Source organism: Montipora capricornis, chromosome 11 (assembly GCF_036669925.1).
Source record: "Montipora capricornis isolate CH-2021 chromosome 11, ASM3666992v2, whole genome shotgun sequence".
Lineage (NCBI taxonomy): Eukaryota > Metazoa > Cnidaria > Anthozoa > Scleractinia > Acroporidae > Montipora > Montipora capricornis.
The window spans coordinates 41,488,296-41,503,295 of NC_090893.1; the positions used below are offsets into that span (position 1 = coordinate 41,488,296).

Here is a 15,000-nt window from a genome sequence, read left to right on the forward strand (position 1 = left end):
CAAATTCACTGACAAAGATGGCCTAGATTTTCACTTCATCTGGGTCCATGATCGTGGAGATTGGCCGTGTCCGAGAAGAACTGGCGCTAAGAATGCAAAATGGCGGCTTGACTACACAACACGACACGGAGAAAGGTCTGGAGTCTTTCTTAATTTGGCCCATTTTTGACTAGAATTTTAACCTTCCCTCGCGACTGGACGGATCATATTTCATAAATGTTGATTTAGTGTAAGCCAATGAGAACTGCTTGTTTTTTATTCGGCACATGTGAAATGCGACGTTTGAAACCACTGCGGAACTTCAGTCGAATATAATTCAATTCTGTCGAGTTTAATTTATTCAAACGTCGCATTTCACATGCAGATAATTCTTGAGTTGTATTCGGCACATGTGAATTGCGACGTTTGAACTGGGCCTGAGAGAAACACATCATGTCGTCTGCACTACCCTGCGGGCAGAGTGCATTTGTGCTAGACTATTATAAAAGCTTCGTAATTTTGCGAAAGATGCGGTTTAAAACCATCACGTAAAACAAAAACAAGCGTAATCTGACTGAACACATTTACCCTAGCTTTACAGCAACTTTACTTGCGGTCTAGTAAAGTTCAACTTTACGCAAACTTTATAATGTGCGTAAAGAAAAGTAAATTAGGCTCATCGACTTTAAACCCCATTTACGCAAGCTTTACGTCTTAAGGCGTAAACGTACCTTTACAAGACTTTATAAGAGATGTAAAAGTGGCGTAAAGTAGTTGACCCAACTTTACGCAGATTTACGTAACTTTAATTTTCATTGTTTGCCTGGGTGGCTGAGACAAAATATGTCAATTGTCACCGGAACCTTCTAAATGGCGAGCTCCATTCACGTAATTGTTATTTGATACTAACTTACATATTAGGCTACACAATATTTGAATTCTTTCCTTGGCACATTTGTACCTGCTGTCTTTCGTTCATTAAAATTAATGTCGACTTTTTCAAATAATGAAATACGAAAATAATGTGAAAATACTACCGTTCACACCCTGCAACTTCCATCTATTTCCATCAAATTTAATGGCCTCGTTCGCGCCACGAATGAGCTAAAATAATCAGAGTTTGCTTCTTGGGGTCAGTGAGGTGGGGCGCCATCTTCACAGTCGAAAGTTAACAAATAAAGAAGCCTCGCCTGTTATGTTCAGTTGTAAAGCACGCAGGAAACCGGGATAGAGCACGAAAGAAGTGTAGGGGAAACACGCGACGTGGGTTCCGATCTTATTACGCATGCTTGAGTTTAAACGGAAACAGAAAAGAGAAAACAGTAAACAGTAGAAATGGTGGGGTTGCAAGTGTTCGAGAAACACAAATTTTAGAAGCTAAAATATTTTGAGCAAGAGCAGATACAACGTAGATTTGATTTCAGTGGTATACTATATTTTGGCTGGCCAGCCCAAAATAATCAGCTTCTCAAATTGTATTACGCCAATCAGATCAAGCCACTGATCCAGCGTACACCGACAGGAAGATTGTCCACCGTTGCTTGTAAACTTGTAAATATTGTACAGAATCGTAGTTATAAGTTGTTGTATATTTTGTTACGAGTTCGAATGTTTTGAGGAAAGGTAGTTTGCAAACTAAACTGAACGCAGGGTTGTCGGAACAACAACAAGAAGATTTATTCCAAAAATGAACGTAGTTTCCACCAAGTAAAACTCTTAACAACACGTATTCCGTAAACTTACACGGCCACCGCCAACTTGACTAAACACTGCTTCTGTCACACTTGACTAAACACGACTAACGCCAACTCTCTTCGCTTGTGAAAAACTAGTTAAAAAACTTCGCCAGGACTCGTCTATTTATATACTCTCACAATAGGCTTCTAGAACTTTCTAAATAGTAATCAATCTAATTATAGAAAGATTACAAAATACACCGATTTAGAAACGCTTACGCACGAACCTAAAATCTACAAACTCTCGCGAAGCCTCTAGAAAGTAACGCTAGTCACGCAATGCTATTTTTCGTAACAATTTTGTTATTTTTGTTATTGTTTTCTCGGAAATATTAGCTTTTATAATAGCTACTCTTAAATTCGAGGAAAAATAAATATGTATGTATGTATGTATGTATGTATGTATGTATGTATGTATGTATGCTTGCTTCAAAACTCAAAAATTTTAGCCTTACACACCTTTAAGGAAACTTGAGAAATGATCACTGGCTTGCTGTAAGAGCGAGTGAAGATGAAACTTCTGACCCTTTCAGTAAGTGTATTTTTAGTGGTTCAGAATACCATCGTGCAAGCAACACGATCGACAAATTTTTGTGGAAACGACACCAATGTCTTCTTCTACTACAATTTTATGTTTTCCGTAGTTCTGAATGGCTTCCACAAGACCTTCTTTCACGGATTTCTCTTCAAAGAGACTGATGTAATGTTTTCCCACGGTACCTTTGGGAAAGTAACAGTAATCAGTTTTTAGCAGCGTGGGAAAATTCCCGTGCGGTATTAGACATAATTCAAACCCCGTCGTTTTATTATTTTTGTGATTTTTATGTTTTCAAGGTACTAAAAACAAATAGCACTGAAACTATTGTTAGATTTTGAATCTGCCTCCAAATTCTGGGATTTCAGAATTAGTTACTGACTTCCTGTCGGACTGCCATCGTTATGCAAGCGACCAATCAAAAAAATAGTTCAAGTCCATTATCCCAGAGTCTTTCCGGGCGCTCGTCCGCTGACCAAAAAGCCCGAGGACTCTGGGTACGAGATTGTAATACAACCGGCCATAAACGATTAAGTCATAAGTAATTTGGTTTGATTAACAGTCCCCTTGTTGGATCATTGTGGTCAGGTAAATAAGACTGAGACTAAAGTTATTGAGCGATTATTATTATCTGTCCAACGAGCGACTTTTTCGACGTTATGGAGAGAAGATTGCGTGACGCCAAGAGTTTTATACAACTGACCAGGAGTATTGTGGACTCAGTTGTGTCACTAAGGCGGAAGTGTTATTGAGTAATGGCTTCGGGTAGCGAACAAAAATTAAGCTTGTTTGATTTGGCTTCTGCTAAGGTTTCCCAAGCTCAGCAGCTTTTGAATGAAGCGCGTGAATTGTTAAAGCAAGATCTTGACAATGTAAAGCAAGAAAAATCAGCTTTCCTCGAGTTGACCAAAACCTTAGAAGAGGTTCACTTCGGAAGCAAGATCAAGCTTAACATTGGTGGTAAGGTATACAAGACTTCGGCGGATACTCTGCGAAAAGACCCAGATTCCATGTTATGCGCTATGTTTTCAGGAAGGCACGGATCAAAGCCAGACGCTGAAGATGGAGCTTATTTCATTGACCGTGACGGAGAATTGTTTCGGTAGGTAGAGTGTAGTGCTGCTCAGCTGAGCACTTCCGGGAAGCTTACATTGGAGGGCATTCATGTTAATCAGTTTTTTGTCGCCGCCAGACACTTTGAATTGGTTTGATTTTATCTTTGTATTGAAGCTGGCTGCCAGACAGCAATCTAATCACCCGATCTCTCCTTTAATTGCTAAGTAGAAAATGCATTAGAAGTTATATCCGGATATCGATGACCATTGAATGTAGAAATCCGTTCCGGTAGAGGTAGCTCTGTATGCCGTTGATCGACGAGGGACGTTCGCGGCCAGGCCACTCCCTTTGATTACAGAAATACGTCCAAGGAAAGGCAAAACAGCAAATGAAATTCAGTCCGAGATAACCCAACCTCGTTCCCAGGATCTCTCTTCCCTACCTCCTTTGACGACAAAGGAGGGAGAAAAGAGAAACTCTGGGAACGAGGTTGGAGATAACTGACTCGATCTAGTTGTTGGAGAAAACCGAATTCCTACATGAAGTCACCAATCCAACTTACCAACTTTCCTTGAAAAATTCCAGTTACTTCGAATCGCCTCGAGACTTCGACTGAAGCTTGTTTGCATTCTAAACCAATCACATAGTATAGCAAGTTTCAGCTCCGAAGAGTCAATATAACCTTTAGACGGCGTTCCCGAAAATTGAACTTGATGATTGCTTATATGACGTCTCATACGAGCGATACAGTGTAGATGATTGAAGAATCGGGTTTGGATAGACAGGTACAAAATTTCAGCAGAGAATCGAGGTAACAAAACAGAATAATGTGGTGTGTAATGTCAAGTACATGTGTCGCATCACCTATCTGGCCTTGAAGAGAAGTGTAGAATTAAGCCTGGTTTTTACTAGCGACGCAAGCACAAGCGCAAGCATAAGTGCACTTATTTCACCGTGAAAACGGGGTTGACGCAAGCATAAGCACAAGCATAAAGCCGTGTTATCGCTAGCGACGCAAGCACAAACGCCAGCACAAGCAATAACCAGCTTATGCTAGTGAAAACGAACTTCGACATAAGCATTAAATAACAACCACGGCTTCCGCCATTTTGTTCGAATATTCAGACTCAGGGAATCTAGAACGAGTGCTTTAATTGGTCAGACGCAACAAATTTCCTTGCGCTTATGCTGCGTTTTGTTTTTACACGACGCAAGGGAAAGCAACTATAAGCGCAAGCATAAGGAAAAGGAAAAAAATTATGATAATTCTCTTTTAAGTTAATGGAAAGTTAGAATCTTAAATCTCTCGTCAATTTCATTCCGTAATATAGGACCATTATTTCGACTATTAAATTTACCATAGTTTGTTCTAATTTTTGGAACATAAAAAGTAGACCTAGTTGCAAAGAGAGTGTTAACATTATGCTTATCTGAAGTTTTGATTAAAAATGAATCAAACGTCTTTGGTAATTTGCCATTTATGAATTCGTGCATAAAGTATAGAGTTTGAAGTTTGATGTGATCCTAAAGTTTTAGAAGTTTAGGTTGAGCAAACAAAGGACTAGTATGAGCATCGAAACAAGAAAAGGTAATTAAGCGGATAGCGTTCTTTTGAGTTCTTTGGAGTGGTTTATTATTTGCATCATAGGTGTTACCCAAGATTATAAAACTATACGAAAAAAAAGGACAAATAATGGCATGATATAATTGAACTAAAATTTGACATCAACATGGTGCCTAATTTTACAAAGGACACCAATACCTCTTGATGTTTTTTTGGAAATTTGTTGGATATGATCTTTCCAATTAAGATGGCAGACTATAAGAATTCCTAAGTACTTTACACTTTTAGACTGATTTATTGTTTTACCATTTATTTCAATTTTCATAGTCTAATTTAATTTTTTTTTTGATAAGGATGAAATATTCCAAAATGTGTTTGCACAAAGCCATGCATTAATTTCTCTGAGTTCCCGATTGACAGCGTTAGGAGATTGGACCCGAGTCTAGAGTATTACGGGATGTGGAGCGAGAGTAAGTGAGTAACACGAGCTTTTAAACGACATTAAACGTTGAGTTATCAACTTATGTCGTCGTCTCTTCCACGCAATAACATGGTACCAGGAGTGAAGAAAATAAGGAAATTACTGCTGAACTACTTCTAATCTGCTGTGAAACCTGTTTGGAGGATCCAGGAGGAAAATCTGTGAACATTTCTGCGAAGACACTCACCGAACCAGTTCGCTACAAACCTCCTGAGCCTAATCTGAGCCGGTTTACTTCGTTGTTTACTCAACATGCATTCAACTCAAGCGATGTTGCGCCGAAATTCTCTACGGAAGTTTCATGTTTCTTTGCCAGCAAACCCTTTCTTGGACACTTGGATCTTTTGAAAAAGGTTTATTTATTTTACCCAAGGGAAACTTTAAAGTAGGCGTCGGAAATCTCACCAAATGTGAAAAATATTGCCGTTGAACGCGACGACCAACGGCTGGTTCCATGACGCGTAAGTATTATGTAACACAATACCATTTATTGTGTTCCTAGGTGACGTCAACTGCGATGAAGGCAGGAAACAGCACAATTCAACTTTTTTTTTTCTACACAATCCAATACTTTACTAGGTGTTTCATAATAAATTTTACACAGTTAGAAAGCATGTACATATCGTGTATTCCAACGGTCTACATGATCCAAGCACGGTCTACCATCGTAACAGGAAGAAACATGATATGATAGACTTCAAATTAAGATCCTTTTTTTTCTGTTTTAAGTGCACAGAAAGTTGTGATAAATTGTACCGGCTCGCAAAGGAACGACTAAGTTTTGCATGGAATTTCTAATTTAGTATTTAATGGACCTTTTATGACCTTTTTACAGCTATATTTTGAATTACCTACGCGATGGGGATGTCAATCTCCCAGATGACAAAGTCACTCGACGAGAGCTACTCAAGGAAGCAAAGTTTTATCAAGTTCAAGGAATTATTGCTGTACTGGAGGAGACGCAACTGCTTGACTCCTCGTTGATTGTCAAAAGCGAAGGTGAAATATCAACGATTAAGTCTTGGTTACGACCTGGTGCCAGATTTTCTTTGTTGTTCCGTGCTTCCGTTCATGGAAAATCTGCACAGGATTTCCACCGCTGTTGTGACAACAAAGGTGCAACTCTTTTGGTGATAAAGACAGGACTTTACATTTATGGCGGCTACACATCCAAGTCATGGCAATCACGTAAGTATATATAGTTTTTGCCCATAAAATTATTTCTGTCCAAAAAAACCTTTGTAATTGTTCCACACTGCAGATTTTCAGGGTTTTCTCTTTAACTGCTTAGAATTTTGCTAAAATTGGCGCCATTTTGTTTCTATCTAGTGAGAGTTGCAAAATTAATGGTCGTAAAACCAATTTTCCAGACAGTTTGTAAAGAAATGGCCTGAAGGAACCGACCTACATTAGAATGTCAACGAAAAAGTACAATGCAAATATAACTTAAAATAACTGGCAAAGCGTGGTCACTTACACAAACTCCGTAAAGGAATAAAAAAGGTAAATAAGTTGTCCCACTCGCTCGTAGCGATGAAAAGCATCCGTTGCAGGTGGTTTTAGCTTTTTCCACCGAGGTTGACTGCCTAGTGAAAATAAGTCAAAAGAGCAAGCGAAGGGGGAGAGGGCAAGGAGAAGGAGCGAGAAACCGCCTGCAGTTAACCATTATTGGCTGATAGTTAATTTTATATCCGCCAATATTTACGCAAGGCGAGCTATGATTGGTGTTAGTTGACATCAAACCAGTGCTCGTCAAACATGGTTTCAAAAACCTTGTGGGATTGATTGTAGGCGGTTCTCGCTCCTTCTCGTCGCCCCTTCACCTTTGCTTGTTGTTTTGACTTATTTTCACTCGAAAGTCAACTCCGTTGGAATTCACCAAACCGCCTGCTACGCAGGCTAGCGGCGCTCAAAACATTAACATGGCCTGCATAGGAGTCTTCTCCTAAGAGGAGTTCTGGGACTGAGATAATTACGATAATCATATATATGATAACTCGCATAATTACATGACATATACACTGGTCTAAGTCCAAGGATCTCTCGGAACAGGGTGAAAAATAGCAAAAAACATCATGTCTTTCTTCAGCTTAGGTTTCCAATGGAAATAATTGCAAGCACTGTTATAGAAGATTTTTCAAAAAGGACCAGATAAATCTTTTTAAAATTTGATGAAACAAATCTTACTTGCATGCAAAAATACAGAGTAGGTCACCGAGCTAACTCTCGAGATATTTTCTCAACGTTTCTAAAAAAAATTATTTCCAGTTTTCGCAATTTTAGTTCACATTTTAGTTTCCGGTGAACCGTTTTTATTTATGAGGGACAAGAAGGGAAAGGAGTTTTATTTAATTGTCAACTAAAGGCTTCTAGCGCTGGAGCACTAATTGAGGACACTGTAAACTGAAATCAAATCAAGTGTTGGTTATTGAGGAGAGGGTAAAATTAAACCAGAGTACCCGGAGAAAAACCTCTCGGAGCAAAGTTGACGCTGGGAATCAAACCCCGGTCATATTGGCGGGAGGGTAGTGTTCTCACCACTGCGCCATTCCTGCACCCTGCACCAGTCCATGATACAATACACGCTGTGCATGAGACACGAATAGTTTAATGTTGTTGGGAATCTTATACGAATCCGTTAGCTCTTATATTTTTAAGCAATGTTTGTTTTCTCTCACAGTAGGCTAGGGCTGTATGTGCACATAAAAATTGATTTGCCATGAAAAAATATTCGAGCGGAGCAGAATCTACCGCTTCAATATCCTCTTTCTCCTTATCTCTCCTGCCCTTTCCTTTGGTGTGAAACTTGAACTAATTTTCTTTCTTTTAACAGCTGCTAATTTTACAGGCACACCAGACAGTGAGTCATTCCTTTTTACAATTGTCAGTCCTTCTGGAAGTAACCCGGCAAGGATTATCCCCAAGCAGGGTGTTGAAGCTGGTATACGTTGTTGCCAAAGTTGTGGACCATCGTTTGGAACTTCCACCCATTATGATCTTCAAATATGGAATGGTAGCGCAGAAGGCTATCTTGAAATTGGTTACGGATTCACGTGTTCTCCAAATACAAATAAGGGAACTTATTTTACCGGTAAAAGTCCTTTTGAGATAGACGAATTAGAGGTATTCGAATTGAAGTAAACTTTTTGACTTTCCAATGGACCATAGCCTTGGCAACTAAGTGAATTTTGTTGTATAACCTTGAAAATAATCAATTTTTGTTCAGTACTAATAGATAGACCTTGAAACCAGTTAACGTTCACTCTTCATTGATTAAGCAAAAGGAAAATGTGCTATTTTTGTTCGTTGTGCGGATCGTAGTATTTTTTTTTTGTTTTGTTTTTATGGAAGCCCTGCATGCGTGTCTTCGCGAAAGAGATATCTGATCATTGAGCAACGATGATGTCGACGCGAATTAAAATGCGTCAAAACAATCGGTTCTAGTGAGCAAAAGTCATTGCTCTACACGTGATTTTACTGATAGGAAATTAAAAATTTTATAGTTCGGTGAAGAACGTAAACCAATTCAATTTCCAACTAGTTGGCACACATCAACATAAAGTGCGGTCTATAGACAAAACAAAGCCTCGATTTCAAGAAGACACCTGTTTATTTTAACTGGATTTTTCCGATTTAATGCTCCGCCATTACTAACATTAAATTCAATTCTTGAGAGAGCTAGATCGAGGAGAAAATGACTCAATAGCTTAAGAATGCAATGGGTATGTACGCAGTTGAATTAATATGCAGCATGGGAGTTTCATGCTTTCAGACTTTTAAACTCGTGTTTTGCATATATAATTAGCTGCGTCTACACGCTGCAATTTTAAGCTTGTGAGTAAATGATGTCACTTTTCCCTAGATCCAACCCTCTGAGGTCCAACCGGTCAGTTTTGAACGTGAGTAATGGCCAAAACTTACACTCAAAGTAAACATGCTTTGGACAAAAATCAAAGCTTCAAATTTTGCTAGTCAAATGTTGAGCAATCACTCTTTTAAAATCTGAAGAAAAAAAGAACTGACTTTTTTATCATGATTATGAAAGCCCTGCGTCTCTTCGCGAATGAGATACCTGATCATTGAGAAACGATGATGTCGACGTGAATTAAAATGCGTCAAAACAATCGGTTTTAGTGAACAAAAGTCATTTGTCTTCACGTGATTTTACTGACAGGAAATCGACAAGTATTTTGTTGGGTGAAGAACGAAATGCACCTGAAGAGTAATTTTTGCACCAAGCCTGCGGCTCATACCACTTCAATTTCCAACTATATATTGGCACACATCAACATAAAGAAATGTTTATTTTAAGTTCGGTCTATAGACGAAAGACAGAAACGATCCTCGTGTTTATCTGGCAATTTGGCAATTGTCTCTTATGGAAACCTGAAAACTTCAGGTGGTTCCAACGAGATTCGAACCCCTAACTTCTGCGATGCTGGTGAAATGCTCTACCAACTGAGCTATGAAGCAGGGTGGGAGCGAGAGAAATGTATACAGCTATTTTGAGAAAGGTTGTCGGAAAAAGTGCACGCGACAATCCTGAAAGGTATTGTGGGTGATTTTAAGTGCACTGTTTTTCAAAGAAATTTAAAAGAATCGTACGGGAGGCCACTGATATATGTTTGCGAGTGCTGAAGGAAAGTAACAAAACTAGGTTCGACAGCTACAGTCGTTGTATTGATCATATCCCATATTACCTTTCGGGATTGTCGCGTGCACTTTATTCTTGACAAACTTTCTCGAAATAGCTGTATATATGAAGTGCGGGCAAGAGATACATAACACAAGAGATGAAAGAAAGAAATGATCTAGCTTCGCACTTAACGGCATCTCAGAGGTCATGGTCGGCTTCATTTCTAAATCACTACGTGGAACGTTGCGCGACTGACGTATTAACTATTAGTTTGAGAAACGATGACGACGGCCACGACAACTTTGCGCGTTGCATAATACTGGCAAGCTATCCTATACCTGGATTGATACGAACGGTCTTGAATTAAAGTTAAAGAATAAAAGATTCGGTGCGCATTCTTGCGTTGTCGTCAAAACCTGAAGTTTTTGTTATTTTACGTTATTTTTCAGAGTACAGCAAAGAAATGTAGTCAAACGCGTGCCGCTCGTGCAGCGTGACCCATTCTGCCTCTTTAACCAATCAGTGATATCATTGCTTTTCGACGTTGTTGTTGCCGTAGCGGTCGTCGTTTCTTAATCCATCCATCCATCGTCATCATCATTATTATTAAATAAATTGTCATAGATTGTGTCTCGGATTTTTGCAGTTATAATGTAATCAATTACATTATAAACTGATCTGGATAAGCAACAGGGTGGATACCTTTTCGAACGAATACCAAAATATTGATTAGTAGCCAACAATAACGCTTCAAAAATAGGCAAATTTAAATTGAAATCCGCCATCTTTGCAAACGAGTCTATAACGTAGCAATAGACAAGGATTTCTCCGGATGACTGAATGTACTGGATGTAAAGAAGAGAAACACAGGCGAGGAGAGCAATACTTTGTAGACTTAAATCTTAATCCAGAGGCTAAATTGGATTGATATTTGCTCCACCTCTGAACAGAGGTCTTGTTTACATTTGCTCTGGCTGATTTTTGTCGCCTAGTTTGATTGGCTACAAAATCTATAAGTATTAAGTGACTTGAGTTTCTGTCGCACTTAAGGCCTAAATGGCCTACTACTTATTGAACCACAAGACTGTTTACCATAGTTCATCTTACATTTGAATGTCTCGAAGCAGAAAGGTCACACAAAAATGAGGAAGAACTTGGTAAGGTCGAACACGTTTGTTGACTATTGCTACGTCATAACTCGTCATAAATAGAGACTTTTTCTAGACCGTACTTTCCCTTTAAGTGGATCTGTGATCTCTGTTCTCTGGCTATTTGTATTTATTTGTACTCAACTCTGTAGTCTTCCGGTAACAATTGGAAATTTCACTAATTCTTGTTAACCTTCAATAACGTCGAAAGCTATTGTAACGCAAATGGTGTTTTAGCGGATCTTTAAACATAATACCCCCTTATGGAGCTCAAGAATGGATCGTCAATTAGATAAACAAGACAGGCGTTGAGAAATAAATATCTGGAATCTTTAAAGCGACGAGTATGGTCTTCGACAACAATTGCATTTTTTGCCGTTGGATATCAAGTGAGCTTTGCTTCTAATATTCTACTAATTGATGTTATGATTGTACAGCACGAAAATCAAATGGCAAATCTTTTTATGGGTTTAACAAACATTGAAGGAATCGAACGCCTTGAATGCATCACAGTGTTTGCTGAAGTCGCATCTCAGTTGTCAGGCAATTTACATTTATTTTGTACTCAACTCTGGACAGTCTTCAGGTAAAAAAAAAAAATGGAAATGTGACAGTGAAGAATTATTTATTTGTCTCTTTTATGCTTCATTATTTACGTCAAGGTTCTTCCGAAAAGGGTTTGATCTGAACTGTGAGACTGAAATTTATTTAATTGCTGTTGTGTTTCTTGTTTGCACGCACGTAATTAAAATTGGAAGGGTTTTTGTTTTTGTTTTTTTGCCTCTAATAGCAAATATTTTGTTTGATGCAATAAATGTTACGCTGGAAAAGGTTTTTGAGACATTTTTTCGTCCAAATGAACTAGCAAAATTTAAGCTTTTTAACGACCATGAGTGGAATATTTTTTGTAATTTAATAGCAGAGCTCCGCGCGCGCCATACAAACCTTTGAATTCCCCCCATGTTGCCCTGATTACCCATGATGCATTCATGAGCGTGCACTGGTCTATAGAAAGCAAAACAAACTCCAAGTGAATTATTACTTGACTGAGCACCACTTAATTAACCAGCTGAACAACAATTACTTCGCTGGGTATTTAGACAGTCTGGCAAAACAACCGGGAAGCCCCTTTCTCTTCACTGTTCTTAGAGATTGGCACAAATAAATGAATTAAAATGTCCCGAATCTGACATCCACAAAGAGTGCCAAATAGTGTGTTGTCTCGATGAGGATCGTCAACGAAACACTTATGAGATCAGGAATACTGTACGACCTGTACTGCTTATGGCCTCCCTTAATGTTCACTGAGATATTTGGTGAGTGAGCCCTCTTGATGAGTTCTTTTTCTCTTAGGGCAAACTTCGCCGATAAAATTTGTTCGCCGAAGTGGCTTACCCGAAGAGTTCTCCATTGCGATATATAAAATAAGCGCCATCTTCTTCGTCTAGTTTTAACTCTTACCGACCGAAAAACATGGCACTCAGCATAGAATCTGGGTCCTTTCGAAGAGTGTTGAGTGTTGTCTTGAATATCTAAACCGCGAACATTTAACTTTACAGTCTTGCCAAAGTGGACATCATTTAAGGGTTTGTCGTTGCTTTGAAGGCTGCTTTTTCTTGTCTAACCTGTTCGAGGTCCGCCATTATTAATTCGTACGCTTCAACGGCAAGCTTTAGTGAATCGGATAGTTTGGTACTCGCTAATTCAAACGAACTCAAATTGTCTGTCATGATCAACGCTTCCGATCTGACACTCGAAGCGAAACTAATATGACGGCACTCTTCCCGTCTTCATAAGCTGAACAGCAATGGACTGGACTCTCCGGAAAAATCTAAAACCTAAAATGACGAAATCTTCGGATGCGTTCATTGTGATAAACTAAATCTAGATTTCCAAATCCAAATTCTTCGCGTTTTCAAGTGGTGAAGAATCAAATGATCGAGTTTACACACACATTCCAAGTCAGATCCTCCGAAACAAACTGAGACAAAAGAGAAAAGCACTCTTGATTCCGGCTTCCTTACGCCAACAAGAAGTCGCGTTAGTAACTAGGGTGCGTCTATTTGGGATGATCCGAAAAACGATAATTGATCCAAGATCACTTGGATTAGGGTGCACCTAGAAGACGTCGACCCAAAGTCAGCAAAATTTGCACAATGATCTTGCCGTCCACCTGAAGCCGCAGCTTTGACCTACCACAGTGGTTTTATTATTTCCGTTTTTCGTTTTCAATCAAGAACTATAAATTATTATTATTATTGTTATTATTATTATTATTATTTTTATTATTATTATTATTATTATTATTATTTATCATATGACCCTCACGGCCCCGATCACGAATTCCTATAGGGATCGCATCGCAAGCTGACATGGACAGGCTCTGACCAATTAACGTTTCTCCAAAGTCCGAAAACTGTCGGTTATCGCATTTCCCTCGGATTTTTAAAGAGGGAAACTCCAAAGAATTTGTTAATGAACGACAAATCATGAATAGTCAATTCTCCTTATGTGCTTTCAGCGAAAAATTTTTGACAACTGGGCTATTTTTGAACCTGCAGGTCTCTTCTCTGTTACCGTTAATCAGTGCAGTATAAATATTTCTACAAATCCCAAAATTTATGATTTGAGAGGCTTAAGAGTACCATTTTATGACGTAAAAATTGGGAGTCAACGTGCAGTATAGTTTAATGGCTTATTTTCAACGTTTCATTTTGGGATTCAATTCTGCCGTTCCAGGTGTTTAGTGATGCCCTCTGGGATAGCTTTAATGTGGCGAAAAGCACACGAAGAACTATCCGTCCTTTTTATTAACTCTATGAGAAGATAGTATAATTATTTTTACGACATGTGATGTGGCCTTTTACATCCCAAAGTTTAGGATCGAGATAGTTACAGGGAAAAATTAAGGCGATTCTTTGAGTGTCAATAGGAGGGCCAAACTGGAAAATATTTTGCTCTCTTTCACGACCTCGGTGCACACTCAGTTCTTGGTTTGAACCTACATGACAGGGAGGCCATGTTAGATGGGCCAGGCAATAAAATACATTTCTTTTCGCAGAATTTGCGTAATAATAAAGTTTAGTTCCCAGCGGAGAAACAGGTTATTGTTCTTTCCATCCAACATGGCCACCGTGACGTCACATGCAAACCAGCAAAAAGTACAAATTCCCTGAATACGCATTGCTTATGAGAATATAAATCGCTAGCGTGAATCGGCAAATAATTAGGAAATGACCCACACTGGAGAATCATAAATGTCCCTAAAGTATTGAATTGACAGTCCTTTCAATTATTATAGACTGCAAGCAGTCTCTTTCGTCCCCCAGACTACGCGGGCACGGGTGTGTTACTATGAGCGCGACCCACGCCACGCTAGGTGGTAGGCTGGGCCAATCCCTTCTCGGTTTCACCCAAAAAATTTGCATAATGTTTTTATTTCAACCCACGCTTTGGATATGAAGAAGAAAGAAAGGACGACTAGTCGCAGTCTACAATTAGTAGGGCGCTTACAAGTGCTCAGTTACTTTACTTACTTTTCAGAAAGATTAACTCTACAACACTGTTTTACTTAATGGCAATGTTATAGTACCATATGAAACACCAATAATTGCTTAACAAAATGCACTTGTTAATGTGACGTAATAAATTACCATGGCAACGAAAGAACCATCGAAAAACGTCCTATATTTTGTGTTTAAGCGCTTATATCTCAAAAACGAACTCGGTGACCCTCATTTTATATTGCTGAAAAGTGATTAGCGGGTTAAGACGAAACTCCTTGGAAAGTTTAAAAAAAATCTCTGGAGCGGATTCAGAGCCACCTTAATTGTTTAAAATTGTGAAGGTGGCTATGAATCTGCTC

The 15,000-nt window shown here is 38.9% G+C and overlaps 2 protein-coding genes across 3 annotated transcripts in view; both read left to right on the forward strand.

Moving 5' to 3' along the window:
- Positions 1–15,000, forward strand: part of LOC138023918 (uncharacterized) — a 49,457-nt gene that overhangs the window by 22,767 nt on the left and 11,690 nt on the right. The window lies entirely within an intron of this gene.
- Positions 2,981–8,602, forward strand: LOC138024222 (uncharacterized). 2 transcript variants are annotated; one of them, XM_068871340.1, is made up of 4 exons: positions 2,981–3,210; positions 3,283–3,352; positions 6,187–6,539; positions 8,185–8,602. In XM_068871340.1, the coding sequence occupies exons 1-4, from the start codon at positions 3,006–3,008 to the stop codon at positions 8,490–8,492; spliced, it is 936 nt and encodes a 311-aa protein (XP_068727441.1). In that variant the 5' UTR covers positions 2,981–3,005; the 3' UTR covers positions 8,493–8,602. The 2 variants fall into 2 exon arrangements, with proteins under 2 accessions (XP_068727441.1, XP_068727440.1); XM_068871339.1 differs by having other exon boundaries at positions 2,981–3,352.

Bases quoted from the DNA above. Each gene is read 5' to 3' on its own strand.
- LOC138024222 (XM_068871339.1), top strand. From the start codon at position 3,006: ATGGCTTCGGGTAGCGAACAAAAATTAAGCTTGTTTGATTTGGCTTCT. The intron at 3,353-6,186 runs GTAGGTAGAGTG...ACCTTTTTACAG, and splicing joins CGTGACGGAGAATTGTTTCG to CTATATTTTGAATTACCTAC. The intron at 6,540-8,184 runs GTAAGTATATAT...TTCTTTTAACAG, and splicing joins ATCCAAGTCATGGCAATCAC to CTGCTAATTTTACAGGCACA.